The 26,547-nt window shown below is 54.6% G+C and overlaps 2 protein-coding genes across 9 annotated transcripts in view; one reads left to right on the forward strand and one right to left on the reverse strand.

Annotated features, from left to right (window-relative positions):
• Atxn2 (ataxin 2) overlaps positions 1 to 5,424 on the forward strand; it is a 98,320-nt gene extending 92,896 nt beyond the window's left edge. For 5 of the 6 annotated variants that reach the window (XM_059249660.1, XM_059249661.1, XM_059249662.1 and 2 more), the window contains 4 exons: positions 1,215 to 1,360; positions 1,887 to 2,114; positions 3,834 to 4,002; positions 4,813 to 5,424. In XM_059249660.1, coding sequence (XP_059105643.1) covers positions 1,215 to 1,360; positions 1,887 to 2,114; positions 3,834 to 4,002; positions 4,813 to 4,841 — 572 coding nt within the window. In that variant the 3' untranslated portion in view covers positions 4,842 to 5,424. The remainder of the gene's footprint in view (positions 1 to 1,214; positions 1,361 to 1,886; positions 2,115 to 3,833; positions 4,003 to 4,812) is intronic. The other variant, XM_059249664.1, reaches the window with a different exon arrangement.
• Positions 5,425 to 5,918: 494 nt separating this feature from the next.
• Sh2b3 (SH2B adaptor protein 3) overlaps positions 5,919 to 26,547 on the reverse strand; it is a 32,182-nt gene continuing 11,553 nt past the window's right edge. For all 3 annotated transcript variants that reach the window (XM_059248753.1, XM_059248754.1, XM_059248755.1), the window contains exons 2-8: positions 19,591 to 20,274; positions 9,410 to 9,511; positions 9,241 to 9,332; positions 9,070 to 9,164; positions 8,774 to 8,988; positions 8,520 to 8,691; positions 5,919 to 8,415 (exon numbers count right to left, since the gene is read on the reverse strand). In XM_059248753.1, the coding sequence (XP_059104736.1) occupies positions 8,090 to 8,415; positions 8,520 to 8,691; positions 8,774 to 8,988; positions 9,070 to 9,164; positions 9,241 to 9,332; positions 9,410 to 9,511; positions 19,591 to 20,274 (1,686 nt within the window). In that variant the 3' untranslated portion in view covers positions 5,919 to 8,089. The remainder of the gene's footprint in view (positions 8,416 to 8,519; positions 8,692 to 8,773; positions 8,989 to 9,069; positions 9,165 to 9,240; positions 9,333 to 9,409; positions 9,512 to 19,590; positions 20,275 to 26,547) is intronic.

Below are 26,547 nucleotides of genomic sequence, written 5' to 3' on the forward strand. Positions count from 1 at the left end.
CAGTCACCCATCACGTTGAAAACACTTGACATTAGACTGCTGGAGTTTTCTCGTTACCATGTCTGTTGACTCTTACGGTCTGGGAAGCTTGACTGGGGTCTAAACAAAACCGCCTCCATCAGTCTAACCTGGATACTGAGGAACATCGGTGACAGCTGTGGCCTTGGTGGTTTGGTGCACAGGTCATCCCAGCTCTGGCATTCTGCTTTGCCCTCTGAGATGCATTCACCACTCAAGACCACACTGTTGGGAATAGAGTGCCCTGCACGGTGACACATAAGGACTGTGTACTGTCGGGAAACGCTCTATACCACTGAGGTGGTGTGCAGCCGGAGTCCTCCGTGCTGGCCGTTCTCAGGAGCTCTGCTGAGCCCGTTTGCTTCTTTGCCATTCTCCATCTGTGTTTGCTGACGTACTGTCTGAAGAGCATGAACATGGTGTGACAGCATCTGCGTGTGACAGCTTTGCTATGGAGAGCGAAGGGTCCGGCGCTGATAGACCTATGACTTGAGAGCACTCACCTTCTCACTGTCAAGTTTGAACCCATGAGCTGTCCAGAGTTACAGGAGCAGTGAGACCTTCCCGGGCTTTTCATGCTCAGCCTGCTGTTGTGAAGGCAGGGTTCCTCTAATTCTTGATCTTGTTTGGTACCAAGGTAGAGTCCCATTTTAACAGGGTCATCATGTTTCCTTTGGTCTTGTTCTAGTGAACAAGATGAGGTGGGCAGTTTCATCTCCAGGCTTTGTTAGAAGCTCCTCAGTCGGAAGCAGGAATGGAATGGATGCTGTGACTGAGATGGCAATGACCTTGTCTTTGCCCCCAGCTTCACCAATGTGGGCACTGCAACTGTAGGACAGTAGCATGGTGAGGGTAGCCAGAGGATGGCCTTGAGAGAGGCAGCACCTGTCTTCATGTGAGCCGGAGTGATTTTTGGAATTGTTTCTGCCTCTAAAAGAAATGGACTATTTTGAGTAAGTTAAAATTAACTAGGTGCTGATGTAATGTGCAGAGCTGTAACATGTGAGTCAATGCTGCCCGTGTTAAGCAGAGCCCTTATGTCTATTTTCCAGACTGTGCCTGATGTAAATGGCTGCAGAGAGTGTCAGTGGCATGGGTCAGATTGTAGTGGTCGTGAGGCACTCAGTGAGCATAGTGGGCTGGCAGTGGTCATCAGCATGTATCGGTTGTACACATTCCTTTTCCTTTTGCCTCAGTTTCCACGGGCTCCCTTGCTCAGCAGTATGCGCATCCTAATGCCACCCTGCATCCACATACGCCCCATCCGCAGCCTTCGGCCACTCCCACTGGACAGCAACAAAGCCAGCATGGTGGAAGTCATCCTGCACCCAGTCCTGTTCAGGTAAGGAGACGTGGTCTGTGCGTGGACAGCTGCTTCCTTGTCTCTGCTGCTTACAAGTCTCTGTGTGATCAGGATGTATGGAGCAGCCATCGTGACGGAGCTGCAGGCAGTTGTGGGTACAGGGGAGGTCTTGAAAATGTCATGTCAAGTAATCATCCCCTAAGGGTAAATGCTAGAAACACGATTGTGGAAAAGTTACTTTAGCTTAAAGTTCGTTGTTAAGTCTAAAGCACTGTCTGGAATTGCATTCCTGAAGCCACTTAATAATGTTGCCTTCCTGTGGCTTCTGTAGCCACATTTGCTAGTGGGCAGTGATGGCTAGGCGTCCCGTCAGTTGTTCACCTGTTTGGACCTGTAACTGCCAGGCTGAGACGTGCACGGGCTTGAGAACCCAGAAAAGACACCGTCTGGACAGGAGATGCCCTGGTGTTCTTCCTGCAGCTCCCTGGGCGGGGCGGGTCTGGGGCGGGTCTGCTGCTCTCATCCTGATGGCTTCTCAGTCAAGAAATCTCCCATTGCTTTGCAGCACCATCAGCACCAGGCTGCCCAAGCTCTTCACCTGGCCAGTCCACAGCAGCAGTCAGCCATTTACCACGCGGGGCTGGCCCCGACCCCACCTTCCATGACACCTGCCTCTAATACACAGTCTCCACAGAGCAGTTTCCCAGCAGCACAACAGACAGTCTTCACCATCCATCCTTCTCATGTTCAGCCGGCATATACCACCCCTCCCCACATGGCCCACGTACCTCAGGTAAGCCAGCACTAGCCAAGTTTCTGTGAAGGCCACATAGGGTCTGGTGGTTGTCAGATAAGCAGCAAGGAGCCAGATGCTCCCCAAGCCAGGAAACCCTGTGTGTGGTGCCATCTGCCTGTCTCCCCCTCCCTGCTTAGTACGTGATCTTCTGGCCCTCAGTGAATGTTGCTATGATTTGTGATGGGATCAGTGAAATTGTGACTTAGCATTTCCCAGCCGAGACCTTAAACTCTGAGTCTGGAATGCACCCCAGTCTTTTCCTTTCTGTGTCTGCTTTGCTACGTCTTTCTAGCTTAACCACTATGTGTATATGTGTACACATATAGACACCTACACACACACACACACACACACACACACACACACACACACACACACACGGGAGCCTGGCAGGGATGGCAGGCAGGCTTTCAGTGGTTCTCAGCTCTCTGAGGTGACTGTACTGGGCCTGTTGGCTTGAATGTTAGTCACACGAATTCCGAGACGTGTCTCAGTTGTTTGCCTGGTTACCCTCTATCTGCTGCAGTCCTGTGTTGTGCTTCCTGAGTGCTTGGCCGTGGACTGTGGGCAGCCCAGGCCAGGGGAGGCCTCTGTTTAGGGTAAGGTGGCTGCATCAGGTGTCTCGGCTGCTTTGATCGCAGCTCCCTGAGGCGGGTCTCACTTAGGGTTACTGAATGACTCCATTTCCTGTCACAGTGCGCCAGTGAGGCTCTGGCAAGGTGTGAGCTAGAGATGCCGTGCAGTTGGGTCTCTTGCAGAAGGCTGGTTTGTTACTAGGTGTCCTTCCCCCAGAGCTAAGGGTCCATAGGATGTCCTCGTGTTGATTGTTTGGTGACAGTGGGGAGGGGACCGGTTTGGCCAGTGTGCTTTGGTGGAGTGAGACCTAAGAGAGTCAGGGTCCTCTCAGTGTCTAGCAGAGGCTGTGAGTTTACGTGTGAGATGGGCTCGCCTAAACCTCACTCGTGTGTTTGTGTACAGGAGGCAGAGGCTAGACTGGAGGGAAAGCCGAGAGCCGTGGGCCTGTTGGAAGGTGTGAACCAGCGCATGGCTGGGGTGATGGTCTAGAGCAATGCACAGGAGGGGAGGCAGGAAGCGGCCTCTTCCTGCTCTGCGCACTCCCTGCAGAGCTGAGGTCGAGCTCACCAGCCGACCGGTCAGCCAGCATCACTCGTCTACCTTGTGACCGCTTGGTCCAGGGCACCAGGCTGACCCAGCTTCAGGTCACTCTCGTCCCACTGGAGCCATTAACTGCGCCCTTTGCTCCATCAGCCAAGCTTTTAGAGTGAGGGGCCTAAGTGCTGCTTCACCCTACTTCTGGGGAACCCATCACGACTGGGGGAGGGCGGAAGAGGAGACTCAGGAAGCTGCTAAGGGTGCTGGGGAGGCAGTCTCCTCACAGGCCCTTCCTTGTTAGTTGCTTTCTCACTTGAAAAGGGCATTGATATCTTTGGCCCCGTGCCATAGCGAGTTAGGAACGTGCCCCTCCCACCCTAGTAGAGGCCTGCTCTTGGTGAAGACCTTGCCCTGTGTGATAGTCTGTGAGCAGACACTGGGGACTAGGAGGCTGTGGCCAACTTCTCCATCCCAACCCTGCAGGATTTGACTCAAGGACTCCATCTTGCCCCTTCTTGAGTCCCAGTCCACTGAAAGGAACAGTTGACTTGTTGTTTAAGACGGAGATGTTGCCTGTATGCGTAAAAGAGCTCTCTGTTTCAGGCTCATGTACAGTCAGGAATGGTTCCTTCTCATCCAACTGCCCATGCGCCAATGATGCTAATGACGACACAGCCACCCGGCGGTCCCCAGGCCGCCCTCGCTCAAAGTGCACTACAGCCCATTCCAGTCTCGACAACAGCGCATTTCCCCTATATGACGCACCCTTCAGGTGAGGCGTGTGTGTGCAGGGGCCGCCGGGGCACCCCGAGCATTCTGCTCGCACAGGTAGAATGGCAGGCAGGACCACTGCTTGAGGCTCCAGACCTGACTAGCAAGGCCCGTCCGAGTGTGCGCAGGAGGGATTGTGATGGTCAGGGAGCATCAGGGCTCAGGGCCTCCAGAGCTGAGTCTGTGTGTGTTCTGCTGGTATCAGGGTTGGTTGAGAGCAGCAGCCTCATTCTGGGTAGCTGATGCATGCCGAGGACTCAGTTGGCCTTCCTGGTTATGTATGACAGGCTGGACAGGGCAAGTGTGTTCCTTCCTGAGTCCCTATAGGCTGATGTGGGGGGTTCATGCCCATGGCCGAGTTTGATTGTAGCTTGGAGGAGAACACTGATGAGCTGTGTGCGGACTGGTTTGAGTGTAGTGTTAGCCCCAGCCTGTGCCCTGACACAGGACGCCCATGATGTCTCATACTGGATGGCTGCTGTGGCGACACCTGTCTCCCCTGTGACTTGGAAAGTCTTGGTGCTTGGCTAGCATTAGTGGGAGGGGGTGTGAAGGCCTGCGCTCCTGCCCCACAAGCAGCAAGTCCAGGACTTGTATCTGAAGTGGTTTTACGTCTGACTGGTTTGTTTCTCCTCACCCCCCTTCCCTCCCCAACCCCACCTTGGCTGCAGCTGGGGGGGTGGGGGCAGCATTAAAGCTCCAGTCTTACTCAGCTAGCACAAGAATAGTTGACAGTCACGTGCTGCAGACACTAGGCTGGTGGGCAGTGGTGCCTCTGTTCTGTTTAAATAGCCACTTTTCTTTTTTACAGTACAAGCCCACCACCAACAGCAGTTGTAAGGCTGCCCTGGAGGAACCGAAAGGCCAAATTCCCTCCTCCCTCCTCCTGCTTCTACCAACTGGAAGCACAGAAAACTAGAACTTGATTTTGTTTTTTAAAAGATACACTGATTTACCATCCAATAGGAATGCTAACAGTTCACTTGCAGTGGAGGATGTTCTGGACCGAGTAGAGGCATGTAGGGACTTGTGGCTGTTCATAATTCCATGTGCTGTTGCAGGGTCCCGCAAGTACCCAGCTCTGCTTGCTGAAACTGGAAGTTATTTATTTTTTAATGGCCCTTGAGAGTCATGAACACATCAGCTAGCAAAAGAAGTAACAAGAGTGATTCTTGCTGCTATTACCGCTTTAAAAAAAAAAAAAAAATCAAGACTTGGAACGCCCTTTTACTAAACTTGAGAGAAGTTCAGTAAATTCTTACCGCCAAACTGACGGATTATTATTTATAAATCAAGTTTGATGAGGCAATCACTGTCTGCAGTGGTTCAACTTTTAAGTTAAGGGAAAACTTTTACTTTGTAGATAATATAAAATAAAAACTAAAAAAAAAAATTAAAAAATAAAAAAAGTTTTAAAAACTGATACCCAGTTAGTGTGTGTTTGTGGCGACCCCTGCTGCTCTGAGGAGCAGACCCTACCGGAGGAGGACTTTTCTTCACCTTCGCTTCTGGCTCAAGGCATCTAGAAAAAGTCAAGATGAGACTCCCTCTTGGGGGGATTAGCGTTAGGCTTCGCAGGAGGAAGACTGGCCAGAGGTGGGGGCTTTCAGAGGTCCCTCTATGCAAGAGTATTGCAGACTGTCAGCTTTCTGTTTCCTATCTACAGAACCTAAGTGCTGTTGATCGGCTGTATCCCAGTTCAGGCCTGTGTCACCAGCAGGGGGCAGGAGGAACTACTTTACCAGGCTGGAGGTGTGTCCCTAGTGGCTGAGTGCTTGCTAGTAGCACAGAGCCCTGGTTCCATCTGGGCTGCAGCCGGGATGAGAGGGGAGCCAGAGGTCAGGAAAGCCAAGAGAACCAAGCTGTCTGCTCTAAGTAAGTGGAGAGGGAGTGGTGTTGCAGAGATCATGGCCATAATTCTGAAAACTTTTTTTAATTCACATATAGCGATTTGTACACTGTAGCAAAATTTGCATTATTCAAGAATAAGTTACTCATACAGTACATAAAACAAAGATTTGCCAAACACCTTCTGCCTATGATAGAAGTTGAAATCCCCTCTTCCTGTTGCCTAGCCCCACACTGGCTGTTAGACACATCTTCATTAGGAGGCAGTGGATGACAGTCTATCGCTTGATGTTTGATTAAGGTAACATTTGAACAAGAGCCCTCAGGGTAGAGATGAAGCCTTTTTTTAGGTTAAGAAACTTATGTAAAAATAGTGTTGTGTGGCCCAAAACTGTAATAATCACTATTCCTTTTTCCTGTGGTCCAGAAATGATCAAAGGCAGAAGAGTTGATACCAGATAAAGCCATGTGGACTGCTGGTCTAAAGTCAAGGCAGGTTAGTTGACTTAATTCTTTGGTGCTGGTGGCTGTTAGTGTGTAGTTCTAGTCAGGAGAAAGCAGCAGGGACTGTGCACTTAGAGTCTCTACAGGGCCAACTCACCTGGGCCTAGTGTGGCCTCACCTTCCCATGGCAGTCTGTTAGGATGACCGGGGGTGGGAATGGTGCCTGGTACTGACACTGAGTTCCCCTTCAAGCCAATTGGACCTACTCTAGCAGAAAGAAAAGGTGTTGGCTTAGTGCCACTCTGTCCCAGAGCCATGAGACTTTGTCATAATAGAGGCCTTTCGAAAGGAAGCCATCCACAGTGGATGAGTCCCAATGCCGTGGGGCGGAGGTGCTCCTCTCTACCTGAGAGCTGTGTGTCTGACGACCCAGGAGAAGTGAGCGCCCCTAGTGTGAAGTTGGTTGAGCTTCCGGCCGGCCACAAGCAGGGACACAGCTGTCCAACCAGCCCCTTTCCTCCTACACAGCTTAGAGAAGAGTCTGGACCAGTGACTGAATATTGCTTATATCTTTGGTTCATACTTTTGTGGAAAATGAAGAAAAGCTAGTTCTCAAAGATGGAACACAAATCTGGGCCTATGTGGGATGTGCCTTGCTCCGTCAACACAATGGTGGGTGTTGAAGGTGAAGCACAGCTGGCTGCCCCCCCACCCCACCCCGTCCACTCAGGGCCACATAGCTTGCACAGTACAGAGGTAACCAGATGAGAAGGGGTTCAGCATGCTCACCTCCGACCAACACGTCCAAGATAAGTTCTCATTCCCTAAAGCCGCTGCTATAAGCCCATAGGCTGCACCAACTGGCGCTTTGTGCTCAGGAGCTGCCCTCTCTAGTCCCTGTGAACTCTCACCGGGGAAAGGCCAGACCAGTGTAGCTCTGTCTACACAGAGAATTGCATGTGCAGGAGCACATCCCTCCACGGGGGAGGACCCTGCTGCTGCCTCGACAGAACACTGACTGTGAGCTCTTAGAGTTCCTGCACGGTGCCAGCTGCTCTGTTACTCAGAATGGAGCCATGTTCAACAAGCCACTAGATGCTTGAAGAGTGTTGGGGAGGGGGTCTATAAACCTGGGTCCACTGCACAGGCCGAGGAGCCTTTCCATTTGTGCTTGTCTCCCCACTGTTCATCCCATCCTCTGGAAAGCCGCTGTAAACCAGTCCTGTTTTTTATGCATAAGGCACTGGGGTAGGACGTCCCTTGCTACCCTCCTCTCTCTATGCTGCCTGGATGTCCCTGAAAGGGTGACACACTTCATTCTCTGCATTAGGGAGGACAGTGGCTACCCCATAGCAGGCAACCGTCCTGAGGAGGAGCAGACAAGGACACTAGCGTGCTGGCTTAGCTCGGGTGAGTGAAGCAGGTCTGCTTAGCCTGACTTCAGAATGGCACGGGTCCTGGTAGAGGAGAACAGGAAGGAGACCGGGGACTTGGTAGTGTTGTTTGTGCTTCCTGATGACCCTACCTGCTAGGAAGGAAGTCTGTCATCAGCTCTGACTGTCAGTCTCCACTGCCAGCTCTGGGCCTGGAGCCCCTCCTCTGGGTTGGGGACTGGGCCTAGGGTACCAGCTAGTGGTACCTGTGCACAAGAACTCCATCTGTAAACAGTGGGAAAGCCAGGGGCTAGCTGTGCTGACTGACGGGCCTGTGGCCGCCCAGTGGAGGGCACAGCTGAGCAGGGGAAGGCTGACCGCAGCCTGGAGCTCTCTGGAGGGAAGGAAGGATGATGGTTACATTCACAAGTTTGCGTCCCTGCACAGCTGTGAGAGGGGGGTGTACTGGTTGTCGATGGCCCGAAGGTGGCTCCGGGAAGAGGAGTCCATCCCATAGTCTGAGTCCCGAGCACTGCTCACAGGCTCCAGTTCCAGGTGCCGCAAACTGTTGGCCAGTTCCTCAGGAGAAGGCACCAAGTGGAAGATTTGCTCTGGGGGTGTCACTCGGCCGGGGAGAGCCTCTGCGCCAAGGCTGGGGGGACAGCCAGCAGCAGAGTTGAGGTGGGAAAGACCCGGATCCGAGTCCCAGTGAGGAAGGGAGAAAGGGAAGAGGACTGTGTTGGAGGAACCTGGAGAAGACACGGGTGAGTCTCGACAGTGAAGAAGTGCACCAGACAAGCCTTGGGCTTCTGTGACACCACCCCTCCCTTGACAGAGACTTGGGGGTTCCTACCTGGTGCTTGGGAGACGACCACCACATAGCCAGAGAGCCGGACCTCACAGGCTGCTCCACACTCAAGCGGGATGGGGGAGCGCTGGAAGTGGCGGAGCATGTCCACCACCGAGGGGAAGTGCAGGTGCTGCACCCGGCACTGTCCACGGTCTGTGAGCACCAGGCGCAGGTGCTGTGGAGGACACGGGGGTCAGCCTGCTGCACAGGCCCCCGGCCGCATGTGTCCCACCCCAGCCCACCAGTGCCTGCCCTACCTTGGCTCTGCCCTGTAAGTTGAATGTGAGCACATACTCCCCTCTCCGGGACTCACTCTGCCTCACCAGGAACACGCCGTGGGCGTCAGGGCCCTGCAGCTGAACCAGCTGTGCGGCCTTCACCCTGGAGATAGGGCCGTGGAACCAGGGGTAGCAGGACAGGAAGTGATCTGTTTTCTGGCAGGCTGGGTCCAACACTGCCCCAGGTGAAGCACCTAGCGGAAGGATGGTGGTGGTAACATGTATGGGGGCCACATGTCCAGGACCCCCGAGCCAAGGGTCTGGCACATACATACCTTGGTCCAGGGAGTCTGTGCTTCCCCTTGGAGAGCCGGCTGGGCCAGGCTCTGCCACGAAGGAAAGGGCTAACTCCGTGTCCATGCGCTCCAGCCTGTAGGGGAAGAGGCTGGGTGAGGAGGGAGGCAACAGGGAGGATCAGAGCAAAGCTGGGCAGGGGCAGGCCTCACCCTTGGCCTGTGCTTGTTCTGAGCTCGGCCAGCCATGAGTTAAGCTGCTGTTCGTCTCCCACCTCAAAGATGATGTCTGTCTGGTCCTGCACCTGCAGAGAGGCAGCATACAGTTCTGCATCTGAGGAGAGAGCGACCTCTCCCAGGGAGGCATAGCCCCGGCACTCACCTTCAGCACAAAGGTGTAGAGGTTGTCAGGCATCTCCAGGCGTGTGCATGGCCGGACCTCCCGGATGCTAGAGCAGGCCTCTTGCAGCTTGGGCTTTGAGCTCTAGGAAAAATGAGGGGGCCACTCAAGGCTTGCCCATGGAGACTTTGACTCCCTCAAGGCTTCTTAGGTTGTCTTGAGTCTCTCAGTACTAGAGGAAGGAGGCACAGAACACCCTTCTGCATCTAGTCCTCCCCCACCCTACTGCCTAACGGATTTGGGATAGCCCACACGGTCAGCTGCAAGAGTCCTTGCAGTTGGCTGCACAACATGCCTGGAAGGTGCCACCTTTCTGGGTTTGGCTGGTACCACAGATGCCAGTTCTCAGGCAAAGCTCCGCGTCAGGGTTGTTCCTAGGAGGGAAGCCCCCACTTCCCTGCCCCCTGGTCCTTATTTCCTCTGGTGAGAAGATTGTTCTTGCTGGCTGAGATGGCTGAGGACCAGCTTCCAGCAGAGCTAAAACATCATCAGCTGCGGGGAGAGCCGGGTCAGCAGGAAGGAAGAAGGATCTGACAGGCCTCTTCCCTCCCCTCGGTGGCTTTTGTCTCAGGACAAGAGAGAGTTCCAGGGGCTCTAGCCGAGAACATCAGACCCGGGCTTGTTCTGCTTCTTGCCCTGCCCCAGCTTCAGAGAGAAAAGTCCACCCCAATGCCGTCAGCTTGGAATGAGGGGGTGGGGAGCCTGCTGGAGATGGGCCAAATGATTCCTACTTTTGTCCACAATTGCTGTGTGCTGACCAGACTTGGGGTTCTTCCCAATTCCCAGCACCACAGAGCCTGTTCTGAGCTGCCTGCTGGGGTGCCCGGGCTTGTACTAGGCCAGGGGCAGGGCACACAAGCACTGGCCGGTGGCCCATCTGGTTGGACTATCGAGGGGAGGGGGGCGCGTCTCTAGCAGAACCCTAAGTACACTTGAAGGCCTTGGATTCTTCCTTACCAACGTACTTCACTGGTCAAGCCTGGCCAATAAGCAGCTCTCCCTCGACCCAGCTCAGGATAGCTGTGGCACTGGAGTGGCCAGGCCCTCTGAGATTTCTCAGTGGAGTAGAGTGGCACCAACCACCACACTCCATACCGTCTACTTCCAGGCCCAGAAATGGGGTTTGGGCTGTTAGGATGCTCAGTGTCAAATCTAGTGATTGCATTTCCACAGTGAATCTTGGCTTTCTACCTCCCTCTACTTTGTCCTGCCCCTACTCTACATCCCCAGGCCATGGGTGCTGCCCTTTTCCAAACTATTTTTGACAGCTGATGTGGCTCTGATGGAAGAAAAGGCCTGAGCTGTTTCCAGGATGGTGGTCAGCTCTGTCTGTTTGGGCCATGACACACGGCAGTTGCCTGTCTCTGTAGCCCCAGCAGTGACAGAAGCAGGAGGCGGCAGAGGTCAGGAGTCCTGCCACCAGCCACTGCACCTCTAGCCTGCTGAGCAATGAGCGGCTGACACACTAGAGCCGTGGCCTCCTCTAGGGTCCTTGTACTGATTCCTGGTCATTCTTAAAGCCCCACAGTTTCAGTGCCAAGGGGCAGCAGGGATCTGTTTTGGTACCCAACGGATCTTAGCAGACTGCTCTTTCACCTCCAGCGCAGCCCTGAAGGCACCTGGCCCAGGGAAGCCATGTCTACCCAAGAAAGGAGCCAGTGGCTGCCTTGAAATCCTCACAAGACAGCCATGTGCCTCACATGAATCTCACAGCAGGACACAGCCTCACTGCTGTCACCCAGGCTCCTCCACCACCCTGTGACAGGAGGAAGGTCCCACAAGGCTTTGAGGCAACTGAGTCCTGCCATTTGTGCCTGTCTTCGCCCACCCCCAGTGCCATCCTCGAACCCGGGGTGATGGAAAACACCCACTCCAGTGCTGGGACAGTCCTGACAAAAAGCCACCCTCCACCTGGCACTAGAGACGGAGGCAGGAGGGAGCTCTGGGCTAACTTCCCAGATAACGGGAAGCCTTGTTTCTCAAAACAAAAACACAAATACCCTACTTTGTTCCAAAATGGATTTCAGTTAGACTACAGTGACATCCGGAAGCCAACTAGACCAGAAGTCAGTCTGAAGAGGGACTCTGACAAGTCTAGCAGCAGACTGTTGAGCCCATGCGTTTTCCTAACTCTGTCCACGTTCTTGGACCTTATTCTCTCATTCTAGGCTCTTAGGGTCAAGTAAGAAAGTCTGCAAATTCCAGATTCATGGCACCTGCTAGCCAGGCTTGGACTGGCCCTGCTAGCCTTTATTCCCCCAGGGTTCCCTACAGGGTCAAGATGGAGCATAAAGGCCCCTTGGCAAGAGCTATGCCCCAGGGTACCAGGCCTGCGTAGGCACAGCATGAGCTCTGGCAGCATGCGCCAGGGTGGTCCCCGAGGCCAGAAAGCAGTGGTCACACAATAGCCAGAGTAGCTCTGGCCAGAGAGGACATCCTCAGAACTGCATCATGGGCTGCCCAGCAACGTGCTTCCGAGGGGTGGGCTTTGCAGGCTAGCAACACAACGCAACTGTTAGGTCATATGGGATGAAGATTGTATGACCGACGGGAAAGACCCAGTGGGACCAAGGGGCAAGACAGTTCTAAAGGCTATATTTGGGGAGGGGTCCCCCTATTAAGAGCCCCTCAGGAAACTGCTTCCAGCATAAGGAATCCACAGGAACCCTTCACGAGCATAAGGGAGCCCCAGAACTCTGCCTGGCAAGGTGGATATTGGGGTCCTCAGAAACCTTTCTGGGGTGAAAATTAAGGCTGGAAAGGAAGTGATGGCTCTGAGACATAAAGAACCTTATGCCAGGGAGTTCGAGATCGGAGAGAGGAGTGAGCCAGTTGTTTGCCGTGACAGGACCAGGACCAGGACAGGTAAAGGGCATATAAATCAGCAACCCAGACAATGCAGATGGAGCTTGGTGGGCAGAGTGCTCTCCTCCCATGCACCACAAAACCAGGTACGACAAATTCCACAAGTTCATGTTGTCCTTGAGCCCAGGTAAAGAGAAACAAAGTCATGGCCTGCCGAGACCTCAAGTACACAGGAGGCTGGGAGAGGAGCTCAGTGACAGCCTTGCATCATCAGGCCCGAGCTCATCAATGAAATGACCAAAAGACAGGGGACTGCCCCTAAGGGCGGAAGAGATGCAGAGAGAGGCAGCCTTCTCAAGTGAGACATGCTGGGATGAGATGCCTGTACAGTTGTGTGACTACGCTAAAAACCACTTCAAACAAGACAATTTTATGGTATAGGAATAAACCTTTTTAAACAGAGAGAAGGCAGCTGGATGTGGTGGCGCACACCTTTAATCCCAGCACTCTGGAGGCAGAGGCAGGTGGATCTCTGTGAGTTCCAGGACAGCCAGGGCTACACAGAGAAACCCTGTCTTGAAAAACAAAAACCAAGCAGATGGCCAGTCATGCTCATAACCAAAAAAGGATTGGGCTGGAGGCTGGAGAGAGTTGAACAGTTAAGAGCACTTTGTGTTGAAATCAGAGAGGGGATGGCTCAGTGGTCAAGAGGACCTGGGTTCAATTCCCAGCACCCACGTGGCAGCTCACAACTGTAACTCTGGTTCCAGAGGATCCAACACCCTCACACAGACATACATGCAGGTCAAACACCAATGTACCTAAAATAGAAAATAAATATTTTATCTTTAAAAAAAAAAAAAGGCACTTTGTGCTGTTCCGTAGTACCCAGTCTGGTTCCTGGCACCTACCTGGTGACTGGCAATCACTTTCAGCACCACCAGAGGCTCCAACACTTTCTTCTGATCTCTACAGGCACCAGAGCGCACACATGCACAGACACACAATAAAAACCGTAAGCTGGGATGGAATGACTACAAGTTTTAGGCTAGCCTGAGATACAGTGTAAAAGTGGGGTGACAAGATAGTGCCCCTGAGAAAGGACACAGCAGAGCACTGGAATGGTCACTGAGTGTGGGAAAGACACCCTTAGCCAGCCAGAGAACCAAGTCCAGTCCCGCCAGCTGCAGCCAATGTGGAGATGTGGAGTGACGAGTCAGCGAGGACCCGTCTGTGCTCTTGTGGGAATACCACATTATGTTGTAATTTTGCAACTCCTTAACCTACTAGACACATCAAACACATGTTCAAAGCATTATTTGCCAAAACTCCCCAAGTGGAAACAGCCTAATTTCCACTTACTCATGAATTGGGGGAGATATGGTAAAACCATACAAGGGAATATTATTTGGCCATTAAAAGGAACAAGATAATGGATGTGACTTGGAAATGTAAGGGATGCAATGCAGATATACAAAGGCCACCTCCAGCTTGAGTCCTTCAGCTAATGTCCTAGGAGAGGGTGGTGGTGGCCATGCCTCTCTGAACTAGTGAACGTCTTGGTAGCAGACCATTGTCCAATGGAATCTGGACCCTGGGGTGAGGAGAGGAGCCCAACACTGCCCTCTGGGAACTCAACCCAAGGAGACACTCAGATAATACAGTACTCGGTGCAGAGTCAACTGTACTCAGGAGATGGCTCGTGTCTGAACTGGGTGCAGGTGATACAGGGCTGGAATACACCTGTCTGCCAGCCTGACACTTTGTGATGAACACTGGACCACATGAAGTCTCCTACATTGGAAGCCTCCAGCTGCCAGCTCCAGGGCCTGGTACACTGCAGGGGAGGAGGTAGCCTCTGGGAGGAAGCCAGGTGGAGACACAGATAACGCCATTGACTGAGCTGCCAGGGATGGGAGGATGTCGGGAGTCCATCTGTGGTTTTAGTCACTTTAGGCAACCCTTGTCAGTTTCCTAGATGGTGGCAGCATTCTGCGGCCACATGCCCCTTTCAGACAACTGCCTAGGAGGGAGAGTTTGCTGAGCCTATGTTGGTGGCAAGGCCAGGTGGCCTGTCTCCCTCAGGAGGGTCTCCATCCACTCACCCCAGCCTTAGCCGGAAGAGAGGGAGGAAGGAGGGCCACGCTGGAGCCCTTCTGGGGCCTTTGCTTCCTTGTCCATTCACAAAGCCGTGGACTGAGGACTTCCCAGTGTGGCCACAGGGCTGGGGAGGGCCCACCTGGGAAACCCAGCTCTGGGGTCTGGAGTTTTCCACGCAAAGAGTCGTTCCTGCCCCTCACGATGGTAATGTACCAGAGCACTCTGTCTACCACTGGGAAACTGAGAACCAGAAAGTCAACTTCTCAGCCCAGAGCTACACCCCACGGACATAAGCCAAAATAGGAGCTCGGATGTGCCCCTTCCCCAGGGCCCACCACACTGCCCTTAACCATGATCCCAACACTGAGCCTAGAGCCCCGACTCCTTGATGGCTTCCCACAAAGCAACAGTGCCAACTTCATGAAGGTGGTGGCAGCAGGACAGGGGTGTTCAGGGCAGGAGCTTCCAGGGTGGGGACTAACTGGCATCTCCCCCAGTCTATGCGTGCTCTGCTCCTGATTCACAGTCCTGGAGAGATAGAAGCCTGAGTGGCCCCACTGCCTGCACTGTCAGCAGAGCCTGGGGCTGACCAGGGAAGCATGTTTTCAAATGGCTGTGTGTGTAACAGGCCCCTTGGGAACCCTAGGACCTCTTCTTTTTTTTCCTTCTTTTTCCAATCCCTTTTAGGCCCAGAGCAAGGCCCTTGACTGTTCACAGTTCAGAGATGGGTAGGCATCTGCCCCTGAGGTCCAAGTGAGCCTGACAAGCACTGTGACATCTGGGTGTGGCTTCTGCAGGCAGGGCTTGCTCTGCACGTTTGTGGGTTTGAACACAATCCCAACCCTAATGCCCTCTGCCAGGTGCTCACACAAGACCCCATTTCTGCCTCCTCCGGTCTTATCTGGAGGTTGATTTCATGATGGGCCCTCAAAGGGGTTCTGCGAGGGCTCCATGCCGAGTCAGCTGTAGTACTTGTGACAGGGAAAGCCCCTGCACCAGGGACAGCAGCTGGAATGGTCCAGAGCCAGGCCTGTCTTTCAGGGGTCAAGTGCCTTTCCCATGGCTGGACGGAGGTGGGGGCGAGGCTGTAGGACCGCACAGCCTGGAACCCGGCAGTGCTGGTGGGTACAGAATGGGGCTTCCTGCCACCTCCCCGCCACCTCCTCCCCAGCCCAGAGGAAACCGCCAGGCCGGCAGTGGCCAGCCCTTTCTTTCTGCTTCCTCTTTCCCACACAGCAGGGGGGAAGGGAGGCCAGGCCCCGTATGCCCTGGGCTCCTCAAGCCTCCTCCTAGCCTCCTGTCCTTGTGCCCAGCAAGTGCATGGCTCTCCTACCATCACCATTCCAGCTTCTGAAGCACCTATTTCAGACCACACAGCCACACTTAAAGAAAGCCCTGGCACTAGGGTGCCTTACAGCGGGTCCCTCCCACAGCACCCCACACTAAGCCTCTGCCACCAGCAGCTGTGAGACCTTTCTCCCTAAGCAACGCTCCTGCAGGCCTGACCCGGGCGAACTCCGAAGTCACTCCAGTTCCTGACACCGCAGAAGCCACAGGGAGTGTACCAGTAGGCCTGTCTCCAGGGAAGGCCAAGCCTGGTCTAACCTGTTGCTCCAAGGGGCTGGAGAGCCACCAGGCTGTCTGCCTTATAAGGACAGCAGAGGTGCCATGGAAGTCACCAGGCCTGAAACCACCTCTGCCAAATGGGCCGAGCAGCAGGGACCAGCAGCCCAAGCCTTGGTTCCTGGGAGGTGCAAAGGCTGGGGCTCCCTATGGACCTCGGTGGCACCTCCAGCTGAGACACTGGTTGGAATATTGACTGTCTTCAGCCCCAACGTCTACAGCACCCACACATCATCCGTGGCCACTGCACAGAGGCCACTCGGCCAGTGATGTCCTCTGGTCTCTACTAGACCACACAGGTAAGACCAGGTACGGGGACCCTCCTATGTCACAGTCTCAAGATGTCTGGTTCTATTTTTTGAGATGGGCTTACTTTGTATCCTAGGCTCAACTTGGACACGCAGTCATCCTGCCCCAGCTTCCAGAGTACTGGGATAATTGGGGGCGGGGGTGTCCATCATGTCCAGCCTTAGGTTTTTGTCTGTTGTTGAGGTAGCCCAGGCTAGCCCCAATTTTGCTATGTAACTAAGACTGACCTTGACCTGATGCCTTCACTTCCCATCTACGAGGATTACAGGTAGTGCCACCATACCCAGTTAGACTAGGATTTTTCTCCCTCCAGGGTTTCTTACGAATAAGGACGAGTGTTCACTCACCCCTGTGTATGTATTGGAACACAGCACTAAGTCCTCAGGATGGCCTCCATGCAACCCAGGCAGCTTTCCTGGCTCTTCCTTCAAATATGCTGCACACCTTCCACCTTGGGGCCTTTGCTGCCAGTCAGCAGGTGCCCCTCCAGATTCACAAGGAGTCAAGTGTGGTGGCATACGCCTGCAATCCCAGCACTCGAGGCTGGAGCAGGAAGATTGCATTCAGTTGGAAGCCAGTCTGTGCTACGTAGTGATTTCTAGACCGACCCAGGCTACTGAGTGAGGCCCTGTCTGGGGCGAGGGGAAAAAAGGCAAGGAAGCTTTGGCAATTAGACAGTGTTCGCATAAGCATTTATGTTGGCATAGCCAATATAAGAAATTTTGGTTAGCAAGGCAGAAGACTTCTAGAAGCATATCCCCATAGATGGGCACTTCAGCATCAAATGGCCTTGGACTCTAGTGGGAAGGACAGTCTCTCCAGCACACAGCCGCATATCCAGAACCCATACACCAACTCAGCCCAGATGCCCATGGCCACATCATGAAGTCCTACAAGAAAGTTCCAGGGAAAAAGACTGAGTGCTCACAAAGCCTGGGGTGGGCCAAGATTTCTTAAGCAGGATACAGAAATCATTAAAATGGGGAGCTTCTTATCCAGTGTGGTGGCACATACCTATAATTCCAGCACTTGGGATGCTGAGGCAGGAGGTTGAAGAGTTGAAGGCCATCCTCGGCTACATAGGGAGATGGTGTCTCAGAAAAATAATCTGTCAAGATGGCTCAGCAGGTAAAGGAAGGTGCTTGCCACTAAGCCTGACAACCTGAGTTCTATTCCCTGAGACCCAGGTAGTGGAAGGAGAGGCCTGATTCCTGTCAGTCATCCTCGACACACAAGCCATGGCCCCTCCTGCCCCTGCCACAGGCTAAATTAGAGGAGTAAATCAACATAAAAGGGGAGAGCCTGTGCTGGTAAGAAGGCAGTCCACACTGTGCGACATGATATCTGCAATAAAGGAGTGCCCGTACCACACTCAAGCTCCAGGAAGTCCTAAGAAAAGGGAACACCAGCTTAGGGAATGGCTCAGCTGGAAAAGCATGACCCACAAACATGAGAACCCAAAACAATCCACAAACCACTGGGCACAGCCCAGCACAGGGAAGAGACAGACAGACCCCTGGAGCTCCCTGGCCAGGGGGGCTAGCTGGATTGATGAGCTCCAGGTTCAGAGGTCTTGTCTCTAAAAATAGGGTGGAGAACAAAGACGTGCACACACGCACCTGCGTGCCCAAACACATACACACATGCAGACACACGAAGGACACAAGAATCAGTCACAATAAGCATGAGACACTAAAGCTCCTGAGAACTGACCAGGTAGGTTCAAGAGTAGGTGAGGCTGTGGAAGCAGGGGTCTCTCAGCCACCACCACTAGGGACACCAACTGGCACAGCCACTTGGGAAAAGCCATGGTGTTGGCAGGAATCATTTCCAGGAATACACCCAACAGAAATGAAAACACATGCCCTGCAGAAACTTATATGCAAATGTCACTATGACATTTTTCAGAAAAGTCCCAAAAAAGCCAAGTGTGAGAGAGCATATATACTTGTAGTCCCAGCCCTGGGGACTGACGCAAGAGGATCTAAGCAAGACCCCATCTCCAAGGGGAAAGCACTGGAGTAGAAACCACCAACCACTCAACAATAGGCCAGCACTGAACCAGCTGTGGGCTAGTGCGTGCACTGAAGAGCACACAAGATTTCAACACCACAGGGGCTGGAGAGGGCTCACAGCCACCTGTAACTCCAACTCCAAGGTACTGAACACCTTTGACCTCTGAGGGCACATTCGTGCTAAATACATGGGGATGGAGAGAGGGCTCCTCGGTTAAGAGCACCGGCTGCTCTTCTAAAGGACCCAGGTTCAATTCCCAGCATCCACATAGCAGTTCACAACTGTCTGTAACTCCAGTCCCAGGGGATCTAGCATCCTCACACAGACATACATATAGGCAAAATCCCAATGCACATAAAAAAAATAAATCTTAAAAAATAAAATAAATATATAGGGACTGAGAATGTGGCTGGGTAGAGTCCTGCCAACCACGTACAATGCCCAGGTCCAATCCCAGCACCACATAAAATAGGCCTGATGGTGCGTGCCTATAATCCCAGCACCCAGGAGGTGGACAAGGGGCTCAGACTTCAAGGTCATCCTCTACATAGCTAGTTCAAGACCAGGCTAGGCTAGGCAAGACCCTATTCAAAAACAAAACCAGACATCCAAACTGTAGAGAGAAGGCAGAGAGTGAGGAAATGCAGGTGCTTCTGGGTCACTTGGGGGCACACGCTGAACTCAGAGCTTCAGAGCACCACCATTTAGCGGTCATTGGTGGGGACGACTGTCTTACAAGGCCCTTCGCCGCCCCCGCAGACCTGCCTTTCCTTGGCAACAGTGCCAAGTGCATGTTCACTGGGGGCTCGCTCCTTCCACAGCTCCATTGGACAGGCAGCTTCCCAGTCCCCAATGCGTGCTTAGCATACACTATGTGCTAACAAACATCTGCCCTGTGACCATCAGTGCCCCGAGGTTGGGCTCACACCACTGTCACCCTACAGCCAGTCTGTCACACTGAATGGGACCACAGGGAACGGAGAGGAAATCAAGGCAGGCAGCCGGGCCTCACACACCCACGTAGGTAGGAGGGATGGATGCGGCTGCCGCACAGCACAAAGACCCTGGGCCTCACCTGCCCGGGCCACCAGCCAGGAGGGAACAAATGTCTCAGAAAAGAAACTGCAGGTAGGCAGGGGTGCCACTCAGCCCTTAGGGACTTCCCAAGACTCTGAACTAACCTGCTCCAACCCATCCACAGCGTGACCTTGGACTCTCCAGGATCGCAGACTCACTCTCCTGGAAGAGTCCGGGCCACAGAGGCCTACCGAGCTATGGGCATGCTGTTGCATACTCCGCAGGGCGCTCACCTTGGGCGGGTCGAAGAGCTGCAGCAGGCGGCCGTGGCCCGGACCCGGGGCCCGCAGCACCAGGCGACCCCGCTGCCAGCGCGCGCCACTGTCCATGGCTGCCTCGTCCGCCAGGCTGTAGCGCAGCGCCGCCTCCTTCAGCGCCTCGGCCGGCGGCTCCCGCAGGCTCCAGGGTAGCAGCTTGCGGGCTGGGCCCGGCCTGGTGGTGGCGGAGGGGTCGTTGTCGGGGTCGCTGGGGTCGCTGGCGGCCCCCGGCAGCTCCCCAGCCGAGCGGCGGCGGAAGAGCTGGCGCAGGCCGCGGCGCAGGTGCTGCAGGGCGCAGGCCGGCCGCGGGCCCAGGTCCTCGGAGCTGCGTGCCTTGGGCAGCGCGGGGCGGTGATGCGGGGCAGTGGCACGGTAGTCGCGGCCCGGTGGCCCCGCCAGGCCCTCGCGCACCTCGCGGCAGAAGTGGCGCTGGAAAAGCTCGGCGAACTGCAGCGACACCAGGTCGGCACGCGGCGGCTGGGGGTGCGCGCGCGCGAACAGCCAGTACTGGCGGGCCAGCTCCCGCGCCGCCGCCGCAGCGTGCCGCTCACAGAAGTCGCTCCAGCCCCGCGGGGACGCGGGCGACGCGGGTGCCGAGGACGTGCGGGACGGCTGCACGGTGGGCCCGTTCATGGCGGAGAGCGAGGCGGGGCGGCCGGGCTGCAAGACAGGACAGAGGGCAGTGAGCCAGGGAACGTCCCCGCCCCCCGCGGGCACCCCGGGAACCCCGCACGTGGAAACCAGCAAAGCAGGGCGGGCAGTGCATACAAGGTGGATACAGTGGGTAGGCGAGAGTCCCCGGGGAGGAGCTGCTTACTCCAGAGGGGCCCCGAGAGCTCAGCACCACTCAGAGCCATGCATGGGGTTTTCCGGAATTTTCCATCTAGTGGTTTCAAGCCACGGTTGACCATGGGGAGTGAATTTTTGGATGAGGGGAACTGCCCACCAGGAAACAAGCTACTCATAGCACACCCAAAGTAAAACTGACCAGTGACACCCAGGGCTGCTGAAGACTAAAACACGGGCGCTTCACTACTTAGGGTGGGTTCTGTGAAGCAGTACAACTTCTTTTGTTGTTGTTGTTTTCGAGACAGGGTTTCTCTGTGTAGCTTTGGAGCCTAGCTTGGAACTCACTCTGTAAACCTGGCTGGCCTCGAACTCACAGAGATCCTCCTGCCTGTCTCCCTCTGCTGGGATTAAAGGTGTGCGCCACCACCACCCAGCTGCAGTACAACTTCTTTAGGGGACAGTTTGACAAGAGTAATTTTAGACCCGTTTCCCACAGCTAAAAGTTTTCAGGGTAAATAAACACTTGCTCATGTCCAGAGTCCTGACCACAGGTCCCTGCTGTTGTGACAACCCTGCCCCCAAGCTGGGGCAGCAAGAGCACTGCGTCTGCCCTGTAGCAGGAGGTAATCTACCCCCTCCTCCAGAAAGCACCAACGTCACCCCGAAATCAAGCCCAACAGTCCACCCTGTAGGACCTTATATATGGAGCATGCAAGCCAAGGCTCACACGTCTCTCCAGCTGGTTTTTACAGGCACAGTAACACATCTACTGGTGGTCAAGACAGGCCTGGCAGACAGTCCGTCCTGAAACAGTAGACTGTAGGGGCAGGTTTGGCATGCAGAGGAGGAGTCTAAGACAGCTGGTTACTACCCATCTCTAAAACACATGGTTGGGGACATGGACTCTGAAGCCCACGTCCAAATCCCAGTCCCATCTCTCACTAGTTACATGTGATCTTGAGTGACTTCAAGTGATTCTCCACCTCAGCTTCCCATGTCAAAAGGGGAGTCATCCCCAGAGTTATTACAAAGACTCAGTTGAGAATGGCCTAGAGTCTGGAAAAGTTCAGTGGGATGCTGTCCTCATTCAAATGTTGTAGCAAGCGTGGGGACAGCTGCATTAGAGATGGCATACAGCCTGTACTGACCAGATTCACAGGGATGCAGGCGTCTCTAGGCAGACACAGACGCAAGACAAGATGTCAGTGGGTCACCCCTGCACTGTCCTTGGATAAGATAATCACAGAGGAGCCAGGCACAGGGACATCTCTGAAGCTCAGCCTGAGTGAACAGGGCCACCCACCCAGCTTGCCTGTCACAGGCCAGATGCAAGGACCTGTGAACAAGACCCACCTCCATCCCCCACCCACCCCACTGATCCCACATAATACACTGTGTAGCAGGCACTGCATTCGGCCCCAGGGGTACAACAGTAACAGGCAAGATATTTAACCCTTAGCTGGTGTGGTGACGTGTGCCTATAATCCCAGCCCAGGAATGGTCAAGAGTTCAAGATCAGCCGGGCGGTGGTGGCGCACGCCTTTAATCCCAGCACTCGGGAGGCAGAGCCAGGCGGATCTCTGAGTTCGAGGCCAGCCTGGACTACCAAGTGAGTCCCAGGAAAGGCGCAAAGCTACACAGAGAAACCCTGTCTCAAAAAAACCAAAAAAAAAAAAGAGTTCAAGATCATCCTTGGTTGCGCAGTGAACTGGAGGCCATCCTGGGCTTCAGGAGACCTGTCTCAAAACAACAAGCAAACCTCTTCCCCCAGAGCTCACTGCAAAGGGGACCAGGCACTGGCTGTGTGGACACTGTCACCAGACTGCATCTCTCTGAACCTCAATTTCCAGCTCATTAAATGTTAGTCAGGGGGCTGGAGAGATGGCTCAGGAGTTAAGAGCACTGGCTGCTCTTCCAGAGGACCTGGGTTCAATTCCCAGCACCCACATGGCAGCTCACAGCTGTGATCAAGCTCAAAGTGATGTGACACCCACATAGGACATAAATGCAGGCAAAACACCAATGCATGCCGGGCGGTGGTGGTGCACTCCTTTAATCCCAGCAGAGGGAGGCAGAGGCAGGAGGATCTCTGTGAGTTGGAGGCCAGCCTGGTCTACAGAGCAAGATCCAGGACAGGCACCAAAGCTACACAGAGAAACCCTGTCTTGAAAAACCAAAAAACAAAACACCAATGCACATAAAATCATTAAAAAAAAAAAAAAAAAAAAGTTTGCCGGGACTAGAGGGGAATGGCTGGGCCCAGAAATGGGGCTCTTTTTGCTGTCCCTACCACACAGGCAATTTCTCCTCTGTGGCCTGTGCCCTGAAGACCCAGAATAGACAAGTAAGGGTGGCCAGTCACTTCCAGCATGACAGGACACTTCAGCTCTAGTCCAGAGGCCTGTGCTCTCACTGGGGGACACTGCACTCTGTCAGTACTTTGCATACCATACCGTAAGGTCCTTAGCACACAGTAGGTGCTTTGCACACAGTAAGAGTAAAAGCCAGGAGGCAGAAAGGAACAGGCCACATCTAACCAAGCCCATCTCACTCTGCCCACCTCCCCATGAGGAGCACCTAGTCCCAGCCTTAGTCAGTGCTGTGCTGTACTCCCACACACCAGGCTTGACGCAGGAGAGGCAGGCGCAGCCTTCACAGCCTGGATGACCCACAAGCTGAGTGCACACATCGTAGCTCCAGCCCCATCCTCACACTGCAGGGGCCACTGGGCTGTATTCTTGCCTCTAATTCCCTAGGCCTGTCTGCTTTCATAACATCACAAGAGAAGCGCCAAGTCCTCAATCTGTCCTCAGCATACTGCTCAGCACTGTCCTCAGCAGTGGGCATCTGTCAGCGGCCATCTCCACCAAACTATGGCCCTGGGACCAGGGCACACCTGCTCTCCTCCACTTCCTGCCACAGCAGGGGCTTGATCAAACACACAAAACTTTCAAGTCTTACTACACAGCCCAAACTGGATTTGGGCACATCATCCCCCTGCAGGCCTGGCATAAAGAACTGTTTCCTCTCAACATGGCCTCCTGTAGCCCAGGCTGGCCTCCTCCCGCCTCCAGCTTCTGAGAGCTGGGTTTACGGACATGGCCTGGGGCTTCCCACAGGCTACATAAAGCAGCTCTACCAACTGCGCCACACCCCAGTCTAAGGATAAACACAGGTAGACAGATGCCTAGTGACCAGCACCACCCACTGGCCACCATCTTCCCTAGCCTGCCTGTGGGCACCCTCCCTGCCCCTCCATCTGGAACTTGTGCCTGTTCACTCTGTCTATCAGCTGCAGAGGCAGACCCTGGCAGGACCTTCCACACCCACTGCGAGCCAGGTCCAGCTGTGCGCTCACTCCAGCTGTGCCCACACCCCAGTGCTCCTCACAAAGGTGACACTGGCTAGGCACCCTTCTGACCACTTCTTCAAAGACAAACTCTAGGTCTCACAGAACCCCTGGGGTGCAGGAATGAAACCACAGGGTGACCAGTGCAGCACTCACAGAGGGAACCCCAAAGAGCCCAAATGCACCCCAGGAATTAACTCTTACATCCTGCGGAGTGCTTACAGCACAGCTGAGAATGTGAAGGACTGTTTCAGCTCTGCTGAAGTGGAAAGTGACCAGTGGCCCTGCCACAGCCCAAACCTACCAACTGTAGAAGTAGTCAGAGTGCACACAGAAAGCACATCCACTCCCACTGAAATGTACAGCTCTACTCCAGGCTCCCCGAACCCTCACTAGCTGGCTGTCCTGTCCTTAGGCTCAGGTTAAAGATGGGGAAATCGCTGGGCGGTGGTGGCGCACGCCTTTAATCCCAGCACTCGGGAGGCAGAGGCAGGCGGATCTCTGTGAGTTCGAGGCCAGCCTGGGCTACAGAGTGAGTTCCAGGACAGGCTCCAAAGCTACACAGAGAAACCCTGTCTCGAAAAACCAAAAAAAAAAAAAAAGATGGGGAAATCAAGGCATGGGAGGTGGGCTTGCTCAAGGTCCCACAGCCACCTAGACGGGACAGACTCCATCCAGCCTGCTCACAAACACGGGCTGGAGCCAGAAATACTGTGTGCCATCCATTTCCACCACTCCTACCACACCCACACTCCGAGCAAGTGCCCCCAGGTGCCTCTGTACTTGGGCAAGGCAGGTTGGCACTCCAGTCTCAGGTCACATCCCACCCACCTCAACTCCAACATGGACACTAAGAACACCCTAGGGAGAAAGAAGAACACCCCTCTAGGAGCCTACCCCACAGCCCTGGGTGCTGCCTCCACCACACCTTACCCAGAGGCAGCAGGACAGGCAGACAGGCGTTGATAGGTACCTGTCAGCGGCACTCAAGAGCTGTGGTAGGGTAGCACAGGCTGGAGAGGAGAATGGCTGTGGTGCTTATCCCTGACACTTAGAAGAGCAATGGAAGTGAATCAGGCTGCCCACCTGCAAAGCCCAAGCCTTAGGAGGCACCCAGTTCTGGGTCAGGCAGTATGGGTGGCATGGCTGTGGAACACAGACTGTCCCAGGCCAAGGTGGCTCCAGGCTGGGTGGCCAGGGGGGCTAGGCAGCAGGAAGATGGTCCCCTTCAGTGACTGAATACTTTCCATGTGCTAGGAGATGAAGCACAGCTGCTCAGCTGTGACAACCCTGGGACAGGATGAAGAAACTGAGAAGGCAGACGCAGAGCTCAGCCCCAGGAGCCCCAGGGTCAGCTTGTGACGGGCTCCTCTCCTGCCCTTCCCCACTGAGAAGATACAGCCTCATCTACCCACCTGGGCTCAGCCGCGGGGACAAGAAAGAAAAGCTGGGCCCTGGAAAGCTTGTTCCCCTGTCCCCAAGTCCCCATGGCAAACAAGCAGCGCAGCTAGCTCCCTGCGGTCAGCAAGGTGGGTGGCATCTCTGAACACCCTCATTGCCCCAAGACAGCCACAGGCAACCCAGGCAGGCAGTGCTGGTCCCCAGGAGCTGCAGCTACGCTGATGCTCCTGCTCAGGCACAGCCACCCCAAGGACAGAGGGCCTGTCCAGTCATCGAGAATGGAAGGGTGCTGGAGGGGACTCTGTGGCCACCCTGGCCCATGACTGTAAAGATGGCTCAGCAGCCTCTCAGCTTGGCCACCACCCCCATCTCACAGGTGCAGAGGACGCCTGGAGCACTCCACCTGCCACGCCAGGGGGGGCTGCTCGGTGTGAGTGTGTGTGTATTCCACCTGCCAGGCCAGGGAGGGCTGCTGAGTGTGTGTGTACCCAAGAGTTGTACCTGCCCCACTCCTAGATGCTGGGACAGGAAGCCCCACACCACCCTCTAAAGGCTACCTCCTCCAAGGAGGCCTCCAAACAGACTATGCTACAGAGCTGAAAACACCCACTGCACACAACTCAAATTCTAGCCCACAAGAAACAGGGTGCAAAGGAATCAGTCTGTTCCTAAAAGACTAAGGCTAGACCACTTGACAGTCAGTGAGGCCCATTCAGGGGTCACCAGGCTGGCTCAGTGTCACCTGGCTTCCTCTACCCTAATTCCCCTGTGTACCCTGCCCCTGGCAACTTGACACCAGACAGCCACTACCCAAACAGGCTCCAAGAGGTGGGGAGAGCAGGAGGCTAGCCCCCAAGAGTAGCGTACCCTCTCTTTACCAGTCAGGGCTTCCTTCACCAACCTCAGGGTTGACAGTTACAGAGGTGGTAGCAGAAGATGTACCTCACTATCAGAGAGAGCCTCCCAGCTCCTCAACTGCCTGGGGCTTTAAGGAGAATGAACCAACAGCCTCTGACCCTTGTGTGCCCCTTCCCAACCAGATCAGTCCTTGGGCTCTACGGAGATGCCACCAGTGTGGGGTCTAAAAGGTAAGTATACCTCCTCCCTCAAGCAGCCACACTGAGCCCCTACCCCTAAGTCTGGCCCCGCCCCCAGCCAGCTGCCGTGAGTCAGCCCCACAAGCAGGGCACACACTTCCTCCCTCCAGGCCTCCCTGCGGACCAAGCTGCACCCCCACAGCAGCTGGGGGGGCACATCCGGACAGGCCTCAAGGGGCTCCAGGCCTGGCTCACAAGGAAGCTGGGGGGGGGGCTGGCCCCCCTGCCGACCCTTGACAGGGTTGTGTGGGAGGAAAAATCTTTCAGCCATCTGCTCAGCTGCTGGGTTTCCGGCTG

Source organism: Peromyscus eremicus, chromosome 23 (genome assembly GCF_949786415.1).
Source record: "Peromyscus eremicus chromosome 23, PerEre_H2_v1, whole genome shotgun sequence".
Lineage (NCBI taxonomy): Eukaryota > Metazoa > Chordata > Mammalia > Rodentia > Cricetidae > Peromyscus > Peromyscus eremicus.